This window comes from Lineus longissimus, chromosome 18 (assembly GCF_910592395.1).
Source record: "Lineus longissimus chromosome 18, tnLinLong1.2, whole genome shotgun sequence".
Taxonomy (NCBI): domain Eukaryota; kingdom Metazoa; phylum Nemertea; class Pilidiophora; order Heteronemertea; family Lineidae; genus Lineus; species Lineus longissimus.
In genome coordinates, this window is record NC_088325.1 from 12,398,692 (window position 1) to 12,424,481 (window position 25,790).

At 38.7% G+C, this 25,790-nt stretch overlaps 1 protein-coding gene across 1 annotated transcript in view; it reads right to left on the reverse strand.

Annotated features, from left to right (window-relative positions):
* Positions 1–8,984: 8,984 nt before the first annotated feature.
* Positions 8,985–25,790, reverse strand: part of LOC135502063 (uncharacterized) — a 149,934-nt gene continuing 133,128 nt past the window's right edge. Inside the window, exons 10-14 of the mRNA XM_064794547.1 lie at positions 20,111–20,191; positions 19,326–19,616; positions 18,037–18,186; positions 17,459–17,594; positions 8,985–15,931 (exon numbers count right to left, since the gene is read on the reverse strand). Of these exons, the coding sequence (XP_064650617.1) occupies positions 13,171–15,931; positions 17,459–17,594; positions 18,037–18,186; positions 19,326–19,616; positions 20,111–20,191 (3,419 nt within the window). The 3' untranslated portion in view covers positions 8,985–13,170. The remainder of the gene's footprint in view (positions 15,932–17,458; positions 17,595–18,036; positions 18,187–19,325; positions 19,617–20,110; positions 20,192–25,790) is intronic.

Below are 25,790 nucleotides of genomic sequence, written 5' to 3' on the forward strand. Positions count from 1 at the left end.
AAATGGACTCGGCCATTTAATTACACACCAGAAGGCCTCCTATCTTGACACTCAAGGTTTGGCCTCCAAGGTCTTCCTTGGTGGACGTGAAGCTGCATAGAAACATCTCTGAAATTCAGAATGCAGTAACCCAAGACGTTCAGGAATTCCATAACAAGAGGTCCAAGTGACAGACGCTCAACTGATATACTGACGATGAGGTGGTATAGATCACCATCATTATCATCACCATCACAGCATCATATCACTTGCGAATAACGAGACGAACGACAATGTATGTAAAATGATGCTTTATTTATCTGTAAAAACTCACATTGGCTGTACAAGTACAACATTGATTATCTAGAATCATGATACACTAAACCAAAAACGCATTACTTTTAAGTAATGAGTTTTTGACTATACCTGTACAATAAGAGATCAGACTTTTTCGTCACTATGGGTTCATTTGATTAAAACTAATTTAACTTGTAGATCAATAACTTGATCACTGGACCGAACCATAAAAGAACATATTCCATACCTTGATCATGATATTTGAACCAAATTGTCTTGAGACATTGCTGCCCTGGGTCACTCATCAATTAGTGTAATAACCCAGTTCCTGACCAGGGGGCTCTGCAGACATACATCAGAAAATGTACACTAACAGTATGACAAACAGCTGTAACCATTTTCTGATACAGCACAGAACTACCCTCCATAGAGTAACTCAGTTAACTTTGCCTGGCATTATCTAGACACAAATACTTTTAATACATCAATTAATGGATGAAATTTTCTCCACCCAAATTACACTACAAGAAGATTTCCAGATTTTTTATACTAGATATATGCGGGGAGGAATTTCATGGCAGCTTTTCATATTTGGATACCATGAATACAGGGGCATTCAATTTTATGATATCGAGTAGGCACACAATGGGTGATATGAATAAAGACTAGCAATTGCTTTTACTGAAAACCCCATGTACATTTACACTAGGCCTTTCTGTACAAAACTGAAGTAAAATCATTTACTAGTCTTTATTCATATCACCCAATGTTTTTATATTGTGTTGAATTGGATAAGATTATAGCCAGATTCGGATGCTATACCACAGTGATGACATACAACCATGACAACCTTGTTGACATAAAAATGTTGACATTATATGCATTTTCGATTGGATGACAAGCAAGATGGCATCCGTTGATAATTTCATACTTTTAGCATGTTAAATTCTTTTGTGAGTGCTTTATTGCAGAAATGATTAGAAATCGAAAAAATTTTCATGAACATTAACTGTACCTACCTACTAAATTTATTTTTTACATAATTTTTGTTCATAATTATAACCAAAATATGAACACACAATAAAAAGTCACCAGAAAAATAAAAACAAAAGAACCAAACCATCACAAAATAGGCATTATGCAATTGACAACAATAGAATCATTGATGTTTCATTTGATCAGTTCTGATAAAAGTTCATTTGCACGATGCACGAGATAAAATATATTCAAACTTTGTGACACCACATAAGTAATTTACCTAATACTAAGTCTTGTGTTTATAGTCGGACTCACAAAATACAAGTAGTCTGTGGTTTGAGGGGTACACCATTGCTTTATGGCTATGCTTCATACTGATGTACTGTGTAGTCGAAGAAGCATTGCATCTCGGTCTAAAACTGATATGCAGCAATCTTACATGGAACTGAATAGCACTGCATCTCAGACTTAACTGATACGTTGCATTCTTACATGGAACTGAACAGCACTGCATCTCAGACTTAACTGATATGCAGCATTCTCACATGGAACTGAATAGCACTGCATCTCAGACTTAACTGATATGCAGCATTCTTACATGGAACTGAATACCACTGCATCTCAGACTTAACTGATATACAGCATTCTTACATGGAACTGAATAACACTGCATCTCAGACTTAACTGATATGCAGCATTCTTACATGGAACTGAATAACACTGCATCTCAGACTTAACTGATACGCAGCAATCTTACATGGAACTGAATAGCACTGCATCTCCGACTTAACTGATACGCGGCAATCTTACATGGAACTGAATAGCACTGCATCTGGGACTTAACTGATATGCAGCATTCTCACATGGAACTGAATAGCACTGCATCTCAGATTTAACTGATATGCAGCATTCTTACATGGAACTGAATAGCACTGCATCTGGGACTTAACTGATATGCAGCATTCTTACATGGAACTGAATACCACCGCATCTGGGAATTAACTAATATGCAGCATTTGTGAAGTTAATTGTGAAGTAATTCAGGGACTTGTAACGTGTGCAAATAACACATTATTCAGTGGTTTTACTAAATGCAACTGGATTCAAAGAAGTGTTGATAAAAACACTGCATCCAAAGACTTTAACTAGGTTTTCAATGAAGTGTTTGAATTCAGTGAACTAAGCGACTGATTCAGGATCTTGATTCAGGGTCTTAATAGGACTTCCTATAAAATATCAACTGCCTTTTTGAGGAATCAGGAACTCAGCGGCAGATCTAATCAAGTAAAAGTACAATGAAATTATACAACAAAATATTCGGTTGGTGTACGTGTGAAGCGGAAAGTCTGGAGAATATTCATTGGTATATCATAAATACACTAAAGAAGAACAAGATAAACACATGAAGAATCTGATTATAAATGCTTTCATGTATGTCTCACCACTTGAGTGTGCCAAGAGTATGACGCCAAGATGTGCATGTACAGGAGCTATAATTTTTTATTAGTGTGCAAATCAAGAATAGATTGTATGGCCCATTTCGGACCACAATTGCCACTTTCATTGCCTTAGGACAATTGCATTGGAACCATTTCTAACCATGTCATTTTTCATGAAGACTGGTCCAAAATGGCCATGGTCAAGAATGATTCCTAAGAAATGGTCCGTGGTCCGAAATGGTTGTGGTCAAAATGGACTGTCCTGTCCTGACTTTCGCACTGTACTCTGTAAGATAAGCAGATTTCTCCAATGACGAGTCAGCGTGTCGCACTTATTCAAAGAATCAAACAAAACCTGAGCTAAGAATTACAGAAGATATGATAGAGAATATTCAAATTGTAGAAGTTGGCGCAGATTCCCACTCTCCACACACAGAACTGCCTCATCATCAATAACGTTTCCCAAAAACGTCCTTGACAACCGTTAAAATATTCAACTGTAGCGATTCGTATACAGCAGAGAACCTCTCTTAGCAGTTGTTGCAATCATTACATATTTGAAAGAAGTACGTCAGGGCCAGGATTCTGTAAAACCAGTGATTCCTGAAACATGAGCGACTCCTGAAATACCAGCACCACCGCCAATATACATGAGTCACTCAATTTAAAAAATATTTGTTAGTGTCGACGATTTTTACAGCTGCAACAATATTTTCCGGGATATTTCAATACGCACATTGGCATGGTACCACAGAATGCATTTTTAGACTACAGTTCATTTCACGAGATGCATTTTTAAGACTAAGGTTCATTTCATGAAATGGCATTGCACATGTTGCATGTAAAAAAAGCTTCAGACTACAGAGAAAAGTTGTCAGTATTTCTTGTCAAATGGCACATTTTTTAACTACTTTGGAAATTTAAATAAGTTGAAAAGCATTTTCATGAAATAGAATTTTAGTATCATTTTTAGAAGGGCCAGGCAGATTACACCCTTGTTGTCAGCACTGAACGATAACAAACATAATATAAAATAACTACATTGTAAACTTGGTGAAGGTGCTTGACGAATGCAACAAAGCAGTTATAATAAGATATAATCTCTTTCGAAGATATACAACCGGGAAATTCAAACCCATTTTTAACGTCAGCGATGTTAGAAAAGAATAAATTTATACTTTGAGTGTCATGAGTCAGCCTTACCTTAAAGGCCACGACACCTGGGTTTTCTGTATTGTATAAAGTGTTTGGTACACTTTTGAAATCGTCTTACAGCAGAAAATGGCAAAATACCTGGAGTTATGGCCTTTAAACTTGACCCAATTATGTTGAGGGAGTGAAATACCTTCCGACTTTTGTGCAAGATATCATATTCAACGGTAATTTCAGATACTTTGTTATTACTCCAGATACAGTGATTCATCCTCAAATTTCTGTATAACAGAACTCATCCGAGACAAATTGTCAATCTTATTCCACAAAAATGTCATGTTGACCAGTCAAGACAGTCGTGCTTGCATCTGTGCACTAAAACATCAATACATTTTGTTTAAAGAGCCTATAAAGCTTTAAGGGGTTTGCCGTTCGTTTGTAATTACTGATGATCCAGGAAAATAGAAATGCGGTTGGAGATAATGATAATACCTACATGGTTATATACATTGCTGTAGTGCAGTTATTGTGCATATGAATTTGCTTAACTTGGTATTCATAGTATTTGTTTATCGGTCGACACAACAGAAAAGCAGAAATTTATCAGTACGTATTTACACAATTTGAAATTTTCAAATTCAATTACAAATTTCAGATATTTAAGGAACAGTGTATGCCTTTAAACATGTTTTACGTACCTGGGGAAGACAGTGTAACAAAACATTGCTCTTCTACCAGTATTGAGAATTTACATCTAACACCATGATATGACATTGCTACATGTAGATGCAAACTAAGATTTTAGATCTTTCGACATGTTTGATGTATGCCAGCCGCATTGTTCTGACACCCTGAATCTGAAGCGTATATTTTAAATTCATGACATGTAACAGCCTTATTGTTCAAAATGTGTTGCGACAGAGGCATTTGATTTTTGTACAACAGCTTCATACAAAATCTTTACATTGTTCATAATCAGTGTTTTACATCACGTGGTACTGACAGAGCTAGATGACAATGCCACAACGATTAAATAGATTTTGCAAGATGGGATTGGTTTTGCCATGGTAAGTTCACCTCACCTGCTGTTGTTTTCCTGGTATTAGAACTGAAACTTCTGATGAGCCCTGTAGAGGAACAAGACCATGTGCCCCAAAGTGGATTAAATAAGCCACACTACCACATCAGTACCAGTAAAATGTACTTGTACTCGTAATCTTTGAACTTCCTATAGCAATGCCAGCGACGTTTTGGAGATATTTAGGAAGCCTCAGAATCATAATGGCCAACTGAATTCAGTATAGCAAAAGACTAGAATTCTTCCTCCGGTGAATATATTAGAGTATCTATCTATGAAGCTAAATATTTGGAAGCGTGCCATCAATGTATGTTTATGTGCTTCATGAGTCGAGAATTCATACAAAATTTCCAGTTCCATGGCTTAAAAATAAATCAAGTGAGTGCTCTTTATGAACTTCCGATTCAAGTTAATTCTTTTTAACTTTTCATTCAGGGCTGCACTTCTACTTGCCTTAACTCTACCTTCGAGGAAATCAAACTGCCCGTGCGTTTAGCGACATCATCTGGATGTGGCAAATCTTGAAATTTGGTTTTCATCTTTTAATAGTGGATGAAGTTCCCGTTGTGCACTATTTCAAAACCATCAGGATTTTCAAATTGGAAGCATCTTTTGCTTATAGCATCATTGAAACAAGTTCCAACTCACATGTACTTGAAGTATTCTGGACCTTCTAAAAGCTTTTATCAATATATATGAATTTTGTTTGTATTTGGATGTTGATAACAGTAGAAACTTTTATCAATAAATATAAATATTGTTTGTATTTTGATGTTGATAACAAAAGCTTTTATCAATACGAATAAATTTTGTTTGTGTTTGGAGGTTGATAACAGTAGAAACTTTTATCAATAAATATAAATATTGTTTGTATTTGGATGTTGATAACAGCTAGTAGAAACTTTTATCAATAAATATAAATATTGTTTGTATTTGGATGTTGATAACAGTAGAAACTTTTATCAATACATATAAATATTGTTTGTTTTTGGAGGTTGATAACAGAAACTTTTGTCAATACATATTAATTTATTGAGTGAGAGCTTCTTTGCTCTTTTATATTCCAGTGGTCGATCAATCCCAAAATTTGGGAAAGAGGGCCAGACCTGGAGAACATATAACAAGTGGTCTTGGAATAGAAATATAAGTGCCAGATATTTTTATACTGAGATAAGTGCAGTGTATCATCAGATCACAGAGCTATGCATTTTTGGAGTACAGAAGAGTGCAATGCATCAAGCTAAAACAAATGTCTGAGTTTTCACGTAGTTTAAAATTGCATTTTCTGGGCCCCAATTGGGGAGGCTGCAAGGGAGCAACTGCTCCTCCCAGATATCTCCGAAAATTGGTTTTACATGCAGATTTTGCCTGCTTCGTGGTGTTATGCTCCCCAGGGAGCCTACTGCCCCCAGGACCAAAAAGTTAAACATGGCCCTGGTTTTTACATGGTCCAAAAGTGCAGTGAATCATTTCAAAAAGCCAATCCGTAAAGCCCAGTGCCACTTATGATGTAAGCCTGACAGTGCATCATTTGATATAAAGAGATGAATAACCAAAATATGTGATATAACAATGTGGAATAAACTATTTACTTCACATAATATCATTGTAATGCACACAATCAAAAGAAAGTTTGTATTGGTCTAATATCAGCTGAAAACAAAGTAATACCAAAAAGCATAAGCTTTAAACGTTGTAAAACAATGCGACGACGAAATTAAAGGACACTATTTATTTAACCAACACAACATCATCCAGTACATGTATAGCAAAATTTTAAAAAATCATCATCATTACATTTTCGACAATATATGGAACGATGGAACCCACATAACTCAGTTTATGTCAAATCAACGTTCTTTTACAAGGTGCTGGCCACAAAATTAGAGGAGACTTACAACATCCGGGTTAGCAAAATTTAATTATTATGATTACAAAATGGTAATTTGTGTTAGAACAGAATACGCATGCAACCTTAGTGTCTATCAAACATGTCAAATCAACATGGTGTCCTTCACAACACAATAAGATGGTTTCATCAAATGTCAGTTTTAGAAAGGCTGCCTGCCTGTCGAAGACATCGGGTTATCACGCAATAGTATACATTGGTACGGCCACAAGGCTGATCCAATCGAGGGAACAATTTGCGGGACTGAAAAGTAAAAATTTGAGTAACCTTTCCATTACTATTTTTGACCAATCAGAGTGGCAAATTCCTGTAGTGCAGGCTGTCACCCTCGATGTGAACAACCATGTGCACCAAACTTGACAGTAAAATAAACTTTTAATTTATGTTCTACAAAAAATGAAAGGAATGGGCGCAACTGTTAACATCCTATATATATGTTCACAATACACTTATCTGCTTTGCATTAGGAAATAAGACCCAAAATACAAATCCAATACCGGTATATTATCATACGTATCGTCATTCGGTACAAATGGGAGACACCCAGTTATGCGCTGCAAAAAAAAGCTTCAAAAACAAGCAATCCACATCTTTTGTCTGACTATTTTCAATTCTGCTTCGCTGCCACATATTTTCCGGATCATCTGCAAAGGCATGCAAACTTTTCCGTGTTTATATAATTTGCGTAAACGTTACCTATGATTTTCTCTGCTAAAAGTTAGATTGTCAGAGGATCAAACATTTTGGAGGACCTTAAAAGGGGTCTATAGGCTGGAGCTGCAGGTCAAACTGGTGGTCTTTACATGACTTATCTGCACAGTCAGGGAGACTCCGTCATGTTTCATCCATGTTCAGCGATAAACATATTCATTGTACAAGCTTGAATAGTTTTGATTTACGGCAAGTTAGGAGAGACCCCTATTGATGACTTTATAATCTGACCAACCTTATATTTAGTGCCTGCCTATAGGATCCCTTTAATTACGGCGTCATTTACTCAGCAAATAAAATAAACATATTTTTTGGCTTCAAAGAGAACCAAATGCGAGAATAATTAATTACAGTAATACAGTATAGCACCTTCAAATCAAATGTTTTGAATTCCAGCTAGGGCCAAATGGCTAAATGTACAATCTGACAATACGACCATGACTCGAGCCACCTGGCTTCATGTACTGAAACCTGTGACCCTCGACCCCCGACAGAACCTATCTCTGTATCTGCATTCCTCAATTTTGAGTGGAGCAGTCCGCTGACACCTCATCTTTGGAAGTAAAGAGCACTAGTTTGAACCACTTTTCTGAGAGGAAGTGGGAATATAAGAATGTGCATTTGCTATTAAGTATCTCACTTAGTAAATGCAATATTCCTCCCAAGTAGAGATTTCTAACAAAGTCAGACAACGGGTTATAAAGCTAATTAGATTTGATCTAACTCCCTCAGATATTGCAACACATGTTTTGAAATGAACACTAAATACCAACACTACAGTGTTCAAGGATCTCACTTTATCAAAACTACAATGATTTCAACAACACCTTTATTGTACATTTTGACAGAATGTTTAAGGGACCATCCACACCCATCAACATTTCCAAATTTCCAAACAGAAATCAGGTCGGAAAAGATTTGCTCTTTGGTGCATTTTGCACATTTTCTGAAAATGTTGGTTAATTTTTGAGGCAATTACCCTCTTATCAAAATTGACCCTCATATAAAATGTTTCTGGTATAATTTCTGGGGGGAGCTGTCGCCTATGTGTACTCTTTGTATGTCTAAGAAAATGTTGATGTGGGTGAATGACCCCTAATCATCGTGAGATAAAAGGCCGATTTCAAATCTTTACATGATCTCAATTTTTTTTAAATTTGTTCCACTTGTACAGTTGTAAGCATATGTATTGTTAACGGGACCGTGTTGTTATGATCTCTGTTTTGGTCGCATAGAGCAGCGATTATAATCGCCGGTCACAGTGTTTGTGCAGCACTTTAGTTCAGCAAGGTTAGCTCTCTCAAGACTGTTTCAGCAGTAAGTTGTATTGTGCAGATTTTGGGAATACTGCCACTGAAAGATGGTAGTGCTGTTGATAGTGAGCATTTGCCTCACTTATCCTCTTTCGTCCATCCACCCAAGCAAACCTCACCCCCCTTGAACGATAATACTAATTCCGCTCCATGTATAACAAAATTTGAAATCGACCTTTTGCATTTTTGCCTCAATTTACAAATTACAAATAATTATCATGTACTAGTTTGTACATTACAATGCACCTCTGGAAAAAATATTTAACTCAACCGCCCTACTGGTTAATTTACACTTTTTACATTTCTTAAGTACGTTTCTTGTGACCAAATCTAGCCGGACCGTGAGATTAATGATGTGATGCAAAAATGAGTGCATTCAAAACCGATGAAATTAAAAACAACTCATATCAATATAAATGAAGTAGACCACAAATGCGAGGGACAGAAGACAAAATTACCGGTATGATAAAGATTTGGATCTTTCAAGGCCTTGATAAGGAATTTGTCCACAAATCAGGCGAGAACCTACACACTCTTAGAAATTGAGGTTTTTGGGCTTCAGTTTTTGGGCCAACATAAAAAGGGTTTTAGAAGTTTTTGTAACATAAACAAATTATATTTTTGAGATTGAGAAGAGTCTCCAAGAGTTTTTCACTTTTCTGACGAATCTCTTTGGGGAGCATATTTGTAATGGCCGAAAAACCTTTCTAAGAGTGCAAAGCTCTCGAGAAGTGACAGGTTTTTTTCAGCACCAAGTTTCAGTCTGGAGTGAAACAGATTACCCGCAAGTACGCAATTGGCAGCCACAGCTATTTCTTGGGTGAAGTTGTAAACATTACAAGCTGCACAAAATATTACAAGAGGACAATAAGCATTAAGTCGGCATACATGGCCCAAATAAATTGTTTCACGTTGAACAATGAACGCACTTGCCCTAGCTGTTATGTATCGTTGAATATGTATCTAGTACTGCCCCCCCCCCAAGGTAAGGGAAGACATGCATCACCCTAGGCTTATCAACCCTGAAGGGTTATCTTATGATTGGTTAGTAAATCTTTCTTCCTAAGTACCAACAGCGAAAAGAGCTATCTTGTTAATTTACTTTCTGGAACAAAAGTGATAATCTTATTAAGTGTAACTCACTCAGAACACCTTCATCTTGTCTTACTAGCAGTCATTTTGGAGAATTTAAGATCAGCCTCGAGATGTAATAAATATTACTGTAATTATAAAACGCACGCTGATTAACTTTGGTTCACACCATTATCTAAATTATTTCCCGGGCCGGTACGCCAGTCGTATTTCATTGTGGGTCAGGAAAATAGAAATGCTAATGTACACAATGCTGTAGTGCAGTTACCATGCATGCAACTTTGAAACCTTGATTACAGTATTTGTATTTCTGTCTACACAACAGCTATCATACAACGGCAATGTTGATAATTCTATTCCGTTCATACATTTATTTACGGAATTGTGAGCTTTTTTCTAACGAGCGGCGTAACCGATAACGCCTCAAAATGAACACCATTTGAAAGAAATCTTGACAAAAAATCTCAACTGTGTTGCAGAGGAAGGTTTTTTCAACGGCAATGTTGATATTTCTATTCAGCTCCTACATTTATTTACGGAATTGTGAGCTTTTTTCTAGCCAGTGGCGTAGCGGCTCAAAATGAACACCATTTGAAAGAAATCTTGATAAAAAATCTCAAATGTGCTGCAGAGGGAAGTTTTTTCCTTTATCGACCAAAAGCGGAGATATAAATGTGTATTTGTCAGGAATGCAGTGGAGTGTCGGAGGTACCATTTTGACCATATAGTGACGAGAGTAGGAAGAAAGCAACCTACCCCATGTTGGCATTGGCATAGCCAGGAACTTTAGAGGGGAGGTGGCTTTGATTGAGGAGGGGCGTTCTCCCAAAAAATTATATTTAATGGTCAAATTCAAAATTCTCCCAAAAAGGGGGTAATTTGCACCCCCTCCCCCCTGGATGCCACTTACCTATGCCTTGTATCAGTTTTAGCAGGGGAATGCCAGAATCTTGAAGTGGTTGCCATGTATGTTTGAATGTATCATTGTTATGGTCAAAACGGTGGCCAGTGCCGACACTCTCCTCCCCTACATTGTTTTGGAGCTTCTGCAACCAAAATGAAAAGTGGTAATTGAACTGCTGAGAAAAGATGAAATATACAAATTATGATAAGTAAATCGAAGTTGGAGGTAGACTGTAAAATAACTTAAGATACCAGTGGCAGTACATGTACATTATATACAATATAAAAACATTATCATACCTTCTAGTATATCCTTTGAAAAATGTTACTGAACATTTTCTACCAAAGCCCTGTATAAAATTCTCACCCAATATTAAGGGGATGATTCGTGCATTCACAATATAATCTTATGAGTCGCCTTGGCAAATTCTACACAATATGAACAGTTGAGAGAATAAATATTCACAAAATAAATAGTCAATTGCTAAAATTATTCTAGTCGATCTTGCCCATTTATATTTCACAAGTGCAGAACGAGCTGATATGCAAACTGCTTGAAACGAGGCAAAAGACTTACTCAACATTTTCTACCAAAGCCCTGTATAAAATTCTCACCCAATATGAAGGCGATGATTCGTGCATTCACATTATAATCTTATGAGTCGCCTTGACAAATTCTACACAATATGAACAGTTGAGAGAATAAATATTCACAAAATAAATAGTCAATTGCTAAAATTATTCTAGTCGATCTTGCCCGTTTTTATTTCACAAGTGCAGAACGAGCTGATATGCAACTTGAAACGAGGCAAAAGTCTTACTCAATGTATCAGGGATGTGGTGTCTGACAGATGAAATGACTGATTATAATAGTGCAAGTTGTACCCTATATAGGACCCCGGCTGTTCTTGAGAAATTCAGAAAATATTATCCCCAAATCGCATTCACATCTTTCGTTTGAAGTGGTGCAAGAAAACTTAGATATAGACACAAAAGAATTGGGAGTTAAATATGTTTCTGCAGACAGTGATGAATGGTCATATTTACACACGTGAAAAGATGCATTATTTAGCCCCCCCCCCCTCCACCTGCTTGACAAATGCATGCCTTATCTATTCAAAAAACTGTTGCAGCAGTGAAACAACTTTATTAGTGTCAGGTTCACTTGCTGGGTTCATTCCGATAAAAAGAGCGCATGCCAAGCAAATTTGGAAAACATTTTTCGGAGACACTTTCTTCCTCATCCTGTACACATTATACTGACAATACCTCTAACGCCTACACCTTTCAATCTTAACCATGGTGAGTCGACAGCACCTGTTGTCTCTTTACTGCAAAGCGGTCAGGAGCCAGTATAACTTCTTTCGAATCTAGTGCTACAATGAAAAACTCCATTTTATGCCAGATTACTAGCTTGACAGCTGATATGGCTCCCGACTGTTCTGCTCTCAGTCTTTGGAAACTTTTATATCATTTCTGTACTGTCTTCAAGGAGGAAGACACCTCCTACAACCAAGCCACAACACCATCACCTAAGTCACTTAAATCCCACAGTCGATGATTTGGATATTTTTTTACATTCAGATTGGATTCATGTTCGAATGTGATTTTATAGCACCAGTTCTTGTCTGCCACGTACGTTCACAACAATATTCAGTAAGACAGAAAAACATAATCGCTCTAAACTAGCACATTTCTGAGACATAGAAGCAAAATTTGAATCAAATGCTTAATTTATCATCCTTATTGTGTAAAATATATCCCATCAGGTATGAACTGTTGTGTGTCATGTGTTAATATTGTGTTGACTGTATTGTGTCTGGTAGCAACAGTATAGTGTATGTATCAAGCAACTGCATTGTGTAAGATTGACTGTATTGTCAACTGTATTGTGTCATGTATCAGCAGTATAATTGTGCCGGGTATCAACTGTATTGTGCCAGGTTTGACTGCACTGTGTCTATAGAATCAACTGTTTTGTCTCGGGTTAAACATATATCAACTGTATTGTGATGGGTATCAACTGTACTGTGTAATGTAGGCTTAATGTGTCAGATGATTGTATTGTGTGCAGGACTAGCAACGGACCCTTATCACATCCCAGTTCAACTGTTTTTTGTCAGGTATGAAATGCATTGTAGCCTATGGTGTCAAATAAACATGGCAGTGAAATGGCAGTGATATTCTTCTCAAGTCAATTTCATCGTTGTCGCTCCACTGAAACAGCTGTGCATTAATGCAGTGATTTATACCCAATTGCACACATTATTTTCGCACACTCCAACATGTAATGAACTCTTAATGGCAGTGATGTTGAGGTCACAAAGATGATTCTTTACCAATTTCGCCACTAATTTGCCGACGGCGAAACTCACGGAATTCCTCGCGCAGTTTGTCGCAGCGCTCCTCAGGGCTTAATGGCTGAACCTGTGATGGGAGCCCTCTATCTGCATCAAAGGACAACTGCCTTGGCCGATGGTACTGACGAATGATATCCAAGATGTCCGATTCTAAACCGTTCTCCGTGTCAAATTCGTAATTTTCGTCAACTGATGCATCGCGGCCTAACGGCGGAGGCTCAATAGAAAACATGGACGAGTCGTCACTGACATCTTCTGGCGGTTTGAGGAGCACGCCAAGCTGTAGCTGCATGTTGTCACCAGGGGGCAGGGCTGATGCAGTACTATTGGATGTATTACGGCTCCCGATCCCACTTGTACTGCTGTGACTAGTGTCGGGCATGTCCATGCCCATAGGGTACAAACTTTCAGGGGCAACAGCACCATTTGGGTACATCCCAACAGAAGCATGTCTAGAACCTACACCACTTCCTAGACCGGAGCTAACACTTGCACTACTGGTCCGCCTGATTGGATAATCCTTATACGGGGCAATATTTGCTGCATACATTGAACCCCGATCGGGTGAAACATTGCTCGATGCTGGTCTCCTTTTGGCAGAAGGCGATCGATTTCTCAGGCGTGCAATTGCATCCAAAGCAGAATCACTAGAGAGAGGACGCACTTTCCTCGCCCTCTGACTGTTGCGGATCCTTTCAATAGTCCCATGGAGTTGGTCCCTGGTGTATTCCATGGGTCGCCCGCTGCTGTCAGAGCCCTCGTCTTTCTGGGGCGACGGAAGGACCCTGGCCACCTGCTTTTTGCCCTCCTTGGCAGATATCTTTGATAGTTCAGGATCATAGAAGACTTGGGAATCAGGCGCCTGCAAACCTCCCAGTTCTTGGCAATGTGGCAAATACGGAGATCTTTTATCAGGTCTGACATCTCTTGGTAGGTAACTCGGTTGATACGGCAGCACAGGCGGTGATTGGTCAATGTCGATGGTGAACACATCATCAGATGATGGGAGCATGCCTCGGAACTCATCTGGCGTATATTGGTCATGTGATGCAAAGGAATCCTGGGATATCGATGGAACGCTGAATTCTGGTGGAATGAGGTTTGGTATTCTATCCCTGGATTGATCTTGTGATGAACGTCGTTTGTGTGATAATGGAATGTCTGAAAAACGATCATGTGACCTGTCACGTGATCTATCATGCGCTGGCGGAAATTGACTGGGTACTGGGATGTCACGTGACCTATCATGTGATGGATAACGTTGATGTGATACTGGAATGTCATGCGATCTATCATGTGACCTGTCATGTGATGGATAATGTTGGTGCGTTACTGGAATGTCGTTTGATGGGTGTTGTTCATGCGATGCTGGCATATTATGTGACCTATCACGTGACATGTCACGTAAGGGGTAATGTTCATGTGATACTGGCATGTCACGTGACCTGTCATGTTGTCCAACATGCGATGGGTGTCGTTGATGAAACTGTGCAGTTCTTGAGAATCTGTCACGAGATCTACCTCGTGATCTCTCAAATGGAAGTGGAATGTCAGAATTATCATGTGACTGGTCACGTGAAGGAACATCTGAAAAGATGTCATAGGATCTGTCATGTGATCTATCACGTGATCGGTCAAATGATCTATCCCGTGACCTGTCACCTGAAGGCTGACGATCATGTGCACTTTCATATGATCGATCTTGAGATCTTTGACGTGATCTAGGTATGGAGAGATCACCTGACCTGTCACGTGATGCTGAGTTGCTATCACATGACCGTTCAAATGATGGATACAGAGAGGTATCAAAAGAACTAGATCTTTGCTCGTTGGGTATCCGCCGCATGAGCAGTTCTCCGCTTACTGAATCTTGTTGCAGCGGACCAAGGGTGAAGTGCAGATCTGCCTTATTGGGGTTAAAGGCGACATAGCTGGACTCCTCTCCCTCATCTAACCCCATGATAGGGGGCATTGGGAGAAGATTTTTACTGGGGTATGGCCGCAACCGCTCATGAGACGAGGGCAGGACGGAGCTTAAATCACTTAGATGAAGAGGTGGCATGATTTCGTTATCCAGGTCTGGACTACTTGTAAGATAAGTGCGATCCAACGAAGTGGTTTGGCGTGTCATAGGGTCTGACATGGGGCCATCTATAGGCCAATCTGTAGAACTACGCAGACTCCCCATGTTGCTCATCATGCTACAGCCATCATGATGGCCGGGCCGGTAACCATATTGACCTGCGTACGGAGCATAAGGCCCCCTGACAGCATAACCATGATCATGATACGGGTACTCATGACACGGACGGTCTTTTATTGGTTGAAAGTTCACATTTGGCTCCGTGATGATGTCATTGACGTCATGTACCATCGGACACTCCTTCCATTCCTCAGTTGGATACGGCACGAAACGACCATCAGGTGACCGTTCAATTCGACCAATCGGATGCTCCAGATCAACACGATATCCATGCGGTGACTTCCGCAGGTGACGCCTACCGGGAGAATACGTTCGGAATCCCGCATCATCGTCGTCAGGAAAGTCCCGGAGCATAGCCTCGTTATCACATTCACCGGAAACGCGATCGTTTGGGAGAAAATTCTCCCGCATTGAATCGCGTGATTTATGTAGGACAAAAACACGTTTTTTCTGCAACGGTCTGAAAAGTTTCACACGGTGGCTTCGGCCGACTCCTGAACTTCTGTCATGATCTTCACTGAAAAAGGGAATATGGATATTAACAACTTGTATCATAACATGGCAAGCCAAATTACTCAGCTCAAGAGAAAGTAATAGCCTTGGAGGTTTCTTGAAATGTTTTTTTTTGCGCTTTGGTTGCTATATTGCCTGCAACAGGCAGACATGTATTTTATGTACTATATACTGGAAAGAATTTTACAACTAATTTGTTCAACTCATGAATAGGTATGAGTTCACTTATAATACCTCACATGACATGTTTAAGGAAACCTTTCTTTGGCTAAAGCACTCAACTGAAACAAGCAAATTTTGTCACTGTCACCTCTAATCATGATTGCAAGCAAATCACAAAAATCTTGGTTACTCCAAGTTCCTGGAAATCTTGCAAACACTTTTTACGTGCCTCACTGATTATGATGTTTTACTGTAATCCCATCCCCTAATCCAGCAGATTTACCAAATGTGAACTCAAGTTTCCTCCAGGGGTAAACTTGGGTTTACACAAGGTCTAAGCGGCATTTTTCATGCTATGAAAATGGCAATTGTTGTATTGCAAATTTGACAGTAAGAAATGAAGTTAACCGTTATGGCAATGGTAAAAGAAAAACAAAGGGTGAGGGAAACTCCAAAATAAAACAAACTAAGAAAAGAAAGGATATATTGGTGCACATGCAACTGATTAGATGGTGAAATTTGAAATTTGGGAGATTTAAAACTCAAATTTGGGAGATACAGTTTGAAACTCAACAATTTGAGAGATACATGCATTCCATACACTGTGCTGAAGACATGTCACGTCTGATTTCATTTGCCAGATTGTGTCCCTAATTCTGGAATACATACTATCGTGACGATGAAAAGTTTTTTGACGAAGTTAACAACAAGCATGCATTAGAAACTTACAATAAGACATGTCATTTAACACAGTGTTAAAACACACACACGACTCAACTGCACACACACTAATACTCGCACACAAATTTCACCTTTTTTCACATTATTTTCTCCTCTGCGTGCATCAAGTGAAAAAAATACGGAAATACTTTCAATGTCATGTATGTTCCGTCTGTAGCTAACATGAGAACTGGAGAGAAAACGCACAAAATATGAAATATTTCAAAGGAGATGTACTGATGTCAATTTCATTCCTTGTCTTCTATCAACAAGAGACTAGGTACTCATGAACCTAAAAATGTCAAGCCTACATGTATTCATTTTTCCAATCTGAAAATTTCTAAAAACATAAAAAAATTTAAATTTTTTAAATAATTTTTTTAAATAATTTTTTTTGGCAATGGCGATTTTTATTTTGGTTGATCACGAAATATCTTTTGGTTCTTCCAGTAAAAAAATTTTTTTTGGTCATATTTCGTGAATCGGCATGGATTTAACTTAGATATAACAGCTCAGTTGGATCTGTGCCATTACCAGAATTCGAAGAAATCACTTGAAAGGTCACATGATAGCAACTCAGCATCATGTGACAGCCCATTTTCTCAATAAAAATGTCCATAACATTGTTGTGTTATGAAATTTGACTCACCTGTGATTTGAATTAGAATGAGAATTTGTACTATTGGCATTTGTCATTATACTATTACTATTGTTGTGCTTGGCAGCATTGAGAGCATTTGGTGTGGTGGCATCCAGCTGTTTGGGTCCAAAATATTTCACGTTGCCTGAAAACAGAACCGCAGTCAGATTTAAACTTTGTTTTGAACTCCTCAACACAGAGAGTAGCATCATGGAATGAGAGATTCAGAAAGCTACTCTCGGCCAGGGCAACAAACTGACCCAAATCATCTCTGAACTACATGTACAAGACTATAGTTAAGCTGCAGTAACGAAGTGCTTGATAAAGCTTTAGATGATAACTTCATGACGTTATGGAAGATGGCAGCACAAAACACTTGTCACGAGAAAAGCACTACAGAGCCACGTACCTATGTGGTGATGTCCGGTGAAAAGGTGGAATTCCAATAGATCACAAGCGACCTGGCTTTGCTGCAATTCCTAACACAGACACTTGGCTACACGTAACCCACATCTTGTCTCATTCAAATAACAAGGCAGTTTACTTTAAGTAAAGGGACAAGCCCATGGCCACAAGGAGAAACCTACCATATTTGACCTTCTTCTTCTTCTCCCTCCTCTGGTTGAAGCATTTGACGGCAATTAGAGCCATGATGACGGCCACGAGTAGGAAAAGGAGGCCTCCGACTATGCCCCAGATAGCTGCTTGGGACATGATCAGGCCACCTGATGTTTGTTCTGAAATAAAGATTGGCAAATTGGAATGTTGAGTACTGTGCCACCATCTGGTAGTGTTCTTGAAAATGCTCAGATTTATAAATGAGAACCACTTCCCATCTCAGGTTTTCACCAGGTCATTCAAAAAGTCCCATTCTTTTGAGCGTTTAGCTAAAGGTTTAGATATCTACTGTTTCAGTCCATTCTTCAGCCCTGGTGGAGAAATTCTGGCCGGAGGATATCAACAAGCAGCTGAAAATTGCTGCAGCTGACCTGTCAAACAAGCCAAACTGACAGCCTCCTGACCTGGAGTCGAGCACATCAATTTACACCATGGAAACCATTCTCGAAGAAATATGATGTACCTTTGTTTTTCTCAGTAGTATCCATTCTTGACGGCAACTATCCAAGTCAAAGGTAAATTTGACTTTCACACCAAAATATCATCATTCGGCCTATACTACATCACACTACAATATAATCCTGAGACCAAATTTTGTGAAATATATTTCCTAGACTTTCATATCCAATACCACAGAGGTTGAATGAAAACTCTAATGATCAGTGCTATATGAATGTCAAAGGCTCTTATAATATAAGTAAATCCATCTATGAATAGACAGTCGATAGAGAGCCATTGACATAGTCTGAATTACCATAAAATGGCACGCTTCAAAGCTAAACCAGGTTGGATACCCTCGAGCCAGTCATGTGTGGAATGTACTCAAATCACAAGTCATTTCATTGTAAGAGATCTCCAGACTGAATATGAGTTGATTAGTATTGGATCAAATACTTTTCTATGATATGCTCTTTAATGTCAGAAGTTCATTCTTATTTGCGAGATGAAATACATAAATGTCATGACAGTCTACATTCTGTCAGTACACTGAGTCCCAGGATTTTTTCTTCAAAATGAGATGGCCAGGTTAACATGATTAAGGTAGTTACTTGTTAAGGTGTTTGGCCCCCCACAATCCAAGGGATGTGTTGGTTCTAACCGAATGCTCCTACCCTATGTCCTTCACAGGTTGAGCTCAAGTGAAAGCCGTGTAAGCAGGTTCATGATACCTTCTAGCACCTCTGCAGAAACATACATGTATGATTGATAGCGACAGTCGTTGAAAAGCAATTTAGGGCTGTGCAAAATCTGATCTTACCAGCCGTTCTTGGCTCCAGCTTCACCACACTGCTCGGCTCACTAGCATTCAACACACCATAGGAGATCACTCGGAACTGAAAATTAGCCTCGGTTGGCAAGAAACCTTGCATCACGAATACAGTCTTGTTGACAATCTCTTGGCTAAACATCACCCATTTCCCGTTCTCGTAACTCTCGATGATATAGTACATCACAGGAACAGTGGTATTTCTGGGTGGAAGCCATGAAATCTCAAGGTTATTGCCGTTCCACCTGTAGTTCACGCTTCTTGGGGGACCAGGGGCAGGACCTGCAATTTGAATTCGAGAACTTCCTCACAATTTAAAACTAAAGTGCACGTGTCCTTTTCAACATGGCTGATACGGCAGTCACTTAAAATTTCATCTCTGCAAATTTACTTACAATGGACAACTGGCCCTGACCAACATTCATAGAAAGTTACAGGGAAAGGAATGGTCTGTTAAGTAAAGCCAGTAGCAGTGAAGAAGTCCACTGAGTTGCTTGCTTAATTGGAATGCATTATTCCAACTGCTTCCTGCGAATGTGGACTTGGCATCTAAACACCAAGGCACATTCTGCAGGACTGTTCCCTTATGAAAAGAAGACATGACTTTTCGCTAGAGCTACAGCTGCTGTGGAGGATGAAGCAATTACGAGGGAAACCACAGAAGACCTGCAGTAAACAGCTGATTTGGTCGCAGAGCATAAACAGCGATAAGGTGGTCACACAAAAATCTGAATGCAACAGGAATAGCTAATAATCTTGGGGACAGAAATACTGACCTTGTTTTTTCACGAGTTTAGGGAAATATGTTGTCCCAGATGCATAAGTTGGGAGAGCGGTCACCAAACCGGGAGAATAACCTGGAGAAATAGTATAGGAAACATTGATTTTATCTCTATAAAACATTTCTTTTTGTTCAGAAGCCAATAAAATCATTTGGGGGATCAAGTATTAGGCCTACATCCTTCAACCTATCTTGCCCCGACAACTTGATCTACGACACCTCTTAAACCTTGGTCTTCCGCCCTTCAGCAGAAATCCCCAAATGATAACGAAACTCGAGAATATTCCCCACTTGTTGCTAGCTTTTTTCCATTGCTTCCATTTCCCATCATATTTCTTCAAAATTACAAACTGTGGACAAAAAACCTGCTCGGAGAGTGGGTTACTTCAGCCGGGCAGCATGAGCGCAAGTTGTGATGTCACAGGGGTAAAGGATTGCTCCGATGCATACACATCTATAGGCACAGCACAAGTAATCAAACAAGCCACTAGCTGTGCTGCTCTCAGGTCTATCTGTTATCTAGCTGTACCATTTTAGCAGACTGCATTTCAATCCTGCAGAAAACTAAGGCCTTGAACATGATGGAGGGCCCACAGTCAATACACATATGACTGGTAGATGAAAATTACCAGAGAAAGGGACAACAGAGTTAAGAAGTTTTTGTCTTGATTTGTTGATTAATACGTGATACAAAAAGAACCTTACTTTTATTGCCTCCTAGTTTAGCATTGGATTATTCATATTTCTAGTTTAGTTGTAACATGCTTTATTGCAACAAGACAATTTTCATGCTACACTCAATATATATTCAATCTAATCTTGTTAGTTATGCTGCCACATCTGGTGCAAAATAAGTAGGGAAATACATGCAAAATTGAATGTAACACTTAAATAATGGGACACTGCATGACCAACATAACATCTATTATAAGGAAACACTAAAATAGTTAAAACACTGGATTTTGGTGTTCACTTGTCCTTTTTATTGCACACTGAATTTAGATGTTCACTGAAGAGTTCTTCGGGGCTCAAGCCAACCAGTAAAGTGAGCTTTTGATTTTGTTTTTGTGTTGACTTCATAACCACCTTGACGTTTTTGTTCTGGAGCCCAAAATTTGAAAACAGAATCTTTCTGGATTAATACAAGTAATACTTGAACATGCAAAAATATCATCTGACAAATCAGAGTGATGGGTTATAGGGAGAGGTAAGGTCACTAAAACCAATCCATGAATCAATGAGACATAGGTGCAATGTAACTTGAAATGAAAAACATTGGATTTAAAAGGTTTGGAAAACATAACACACTCATATTAGGCCAACGTTTTTTGGTCATGTTATTTGGAAAACATTTATAGGGTAATCTGAACAGTAAACATCACTGCACTCGAAAGAGCGGTTACATGTAAGGGCACAAAACCATCCGGATCTAAAACCTTTAAGAAACATGAAGTTTTTATGGGATGAAAAGAAACACAGCAATTCAAATTAGACATGTCAGAGAACAACCAAAACACAGCTCAAACCAACCTACATTTTGCTAGTTTTAAGTTTGACCATCAACTTCTCTATGAGCTATACAACAGCTCGGTTGCATCATAACAGCCGTGTTGCTTTAAAATGTTGCAGCTCATGTCTGAAGGATTTGCATGGTGCAAGGATTATTTGGCCATGAATTGGGCATAATTTTCGACTAAGCATGACCAGTCACCACTCGCCCCTACCTTATAAGGCTTGGCAACAGCTGGAACCCAACCAACGGTTGCAAGCCCACTCTTTGCTCTGCAGGAATCCACAAAAATGACCCCACCCAATCAGTGAATTTAGCATGATTAGAAAGAAACTATGTGCACCACATGACATTTCGAGGAAATTTCACCAAATCCAACTAGGAAAAGAGGAAAGTTCCAGCAATGGTGCTCATTTTGGTTTATTTCCAGGGGATGATCCAAGACTCAGAGAAAGAGGTCACACCAGGCCATAACTTTTAAACACTGCATGGCCAAATTCAACCAACTTCTGGTCTAAATGTTGGATCTTCTGCCTCTTGCGAATGATTACAACGAATGTTTTTTATGGACGTTTGGTTTGAGCTGGCATCCGCATTAACAACAAACATGATAGTGTGAGTAAGACTTACTGTATGCTGCCAAAACAACAAAGAAAAGGTAAACAATCGATGAAACAATAGCCAAACAAAGACGGTGTCTGCAACAAGACGCTACGAGAATGTGACAGAAAAACGTTACTTGGGTTTAAATCCAAATTTACAAATAATGTAATTAGTACCACATGCCAAAAATATCACTTTCTATTGCCTACAAGAGTGAATTCCACAATATTTCAGCAAGGAATGCTCCAAAACACTATACCAATTGATGGACAATAGCTACACAAAGATGATGTCTGCGACAGGACACTACAAGACCGTGATAGAAACGTTTAACTCGGGGTTTAAATCCAAATTCACCAAATAATGGAATTCGTACCACGTAACAAAGGTGTCAATATTTTATTCCTTACAGGGTAAAAATCACAACATTTTGACACGTGTTGTTGAAACAATATTCTAATACACCTTGGTGACAAATCTTTCATTTTCATAATGGATTACAGCCGCGTTTTGACCACAGAGGTTTTGGTGAGACAACCAATACCTCCAGTCTGGTATCAATGCGATACAAAGATGATGTCCTACAAGATTTTGACAGAAAAACCTATATTTGCGGTTTACTCCAAAGTTATCATTCTATTGGTCACTAATTATTCCGGACAACAGGGATTTTTGTACATTTTCACCAAAGAACCTACACCTACGTCACTTGGTAATGATGCACAGAGGGTTGTGTCCAAATCTGACTAGCTTGAACTGTAGGCCCGATCCCTAGTCCTGGCAAAGTGAGGAAAACACTCCCCCTCCCCTCCTCCCTATAGCTAATGATTATAAGAAGGTCTGCCATTCCCTCTCAAACACCTGGATCGTGTTGAGAGTTGACCATCATGGGCACCACCTTTTTGGCTAGAACTTGAAATCCTAAAGCAATGACAACTCCTTCAAAATGAAGTGAATGACAATTTCAAGGGTGGGAGTCTGTTCTTTGTTTTCAATATAACAGTCTCAAAGGTTTTTAATGGGCACTCACTTCATTTTGAAGAACTTCTGATTGCTTTAGGGTTTCAAGTCTAGCCAAAATGGTGCATGGTGCCAATGCAATGGTCAACCCTTAAGACCGATAGCAATACAACACGGCTGAAATTTGATACAAAAGCAAGAGAAATCATGATGGTTGTGTTTTTGTTGGTGGTTGGGGTGCAGGTTTTACAAAAGAACCACCTCTGGATACATTCGTCTCTTCAGGAGTTCCTCTTCTGTTTTTGTGCTTAGTATAAAGTGGTTCCTGCTATTAGTCTAGAGAGCTTCTCAGTTTAACCCATCTGCCTGACAAGGCTTTATATTAGTATCTGTCATGCATGCAGTGCTTTTAGTATTGCAAATGCACAGAAAAACTGAAACTCAAACTATCATTTACTATCATGCACAAACATGACTGACTCAATAGACGTTACTACTGGATGTTTCATGACAAATGAATGACTTTGATTTTCTAATTCAGCATAAATCCTTACTGGTAGTTTTTCTTCGAAACTTTTAATTCATATACACGATGCTCTATTCCAACTTCCCAAAGTAGGTAGCACATATGAAGTTAGCTCCAAGCTTACAATTTGTCAAAAATATAACAAAAAAAATTAGGCTTCAACCTATGTGATGTGTAGAGGTAAAACTTTGTAAAGCTACAGGTTTCAGATCTTGACTGTAAGCATTTTTGTTTGTAATACCTATGTCTATGTGCAAAATGAGGAAAAAATGCCTGAATAAAAAAATTGGTGATCAGTGAAAAAGTCAAAATTACAGTTGTGATAATGTGAAAATAGAAATTAAAATACCAGAAAGAATGAAATTTTCTCTTTCTAAAATTGTTTTATTTGCATTTGATGATACAAAGATGCAGCCTGAGATGAGGAAATTAACCTTTTGAATGCAGGTGACGTACATAGCATGTCATGTCACAGGTCCCATCACCTGCTGGTGACGTGCATGGCACGTCATGCCCAACTATAACTTTCATTCATCAGCACTTAACCACAGCCTCACGAAACATGTCATATGCACCAGCAAAACATAAGTCTCATTACGATTTATCTAGAAATCAAAGACATAATCAGGCTGCACCTCATAAAATTGTTGAAAACATGCACTTTTTACTACGAAGGCGAACGAGAGATGCGAGGGTATAGGCACGAGGAGTGCTAAGCCACATCAAGCAACACGCAATAATCAATGATGAACAAGTGAACAGGCGCTGGACCTCTCTCAAAGTAGGAATGGCCCTCGATTTAGTGATGATACCATGATTGAGGGATGATGATGTATCTTTACGATGACTTCAAAAATAGAAGAGTGCGATCAGATTGCCAATTGAAGATAGATTTTAGTTCAAAGTGAAATTGTTAAACATTTTTTTACTATGAATAGATTGTGAGATAAAAGGAGATAATAAAGCTCTGGGAAATCCAATTTGACCAGAGATACCATTTTCAATGTGAACTTCGACATTCTTTGATTTAGAATTTTAGTGCAAGAAAAGCTCTTGGCAGGAGTGATATTTATCTCCAATTAAACTTTGTTTACTTTCTAACCAATTGACCATTGGTTGGATGCATCTGGGCCAATCATTTGAAAACATCTCAGAATTCTAAACCATTTCCATTTATCAAATAGATGGCGTTACTGCTCAAAAGTTCCTAAGTTCCAAAATTGTGTCCTTTTTTGTAGGTCAATCAAAATAACACATCATCACATCAGCCATCGTAACAAACCTAAATCGGGTCATAATCCTAGAACGGAGGTCCTCACCCTTGTGATGAAAACAAAGAAAGACAATGACCAATAAATAGTACCATTTTGAATCATTGGTGGCGCCCCACGGTCATTATTATGGTTGTCTAAGGTCATGTTCGGCGGAACAGCTGAAATGAATTACGGTGCCTTATTTTGATTGGTTGAGATGATGTATTAGTGATAGTCTGACTGGTTGTTTGGTTTGTAAATATGTGGATTTTGATTGGTTGATAAATGTGCATAGAGGAATGAGTTAGGTGCAGTGATTGGTTGAGGAACTGTGTGCACTGTTTGGCTGAAAGGGAGTGCATTAGGAATGGGGTGCACTGATTGATTTAGAAAAGTTGTGCACTGATTGGCTTATATGGTACTCTCCTTTAATTCATTTGGTATCTTTGTGTGCACCGATTGGTTGAGAAACGATGTTCATTGATATGTTGAGGTCGAATAGTGCAAATTCATTGGTTAAGAGGTGCAGTGTATTGATTGAATGAGAGATGGTGTGCACTGATTGGTTGAGATATGGGGTGCTGTGATAGGTCAAGAGAACCTGATAGCTTGCAGTGATTGGTTGAGAATGGAATGCACTGATTGGTTGAGAATTGGATTCACTGATTGGCTGTTTATTACTGGTGCAGATGAAATTCACATGATTAAAACTGTCAACAAAGGCTGGATTATTTGATGGTTATATGTTTGATTTTGTGTATGAAAATACCTTCTACTTATCAGGAAAAGAGTGGACAACAGTATTTTTGAGAATTGTTAAGGG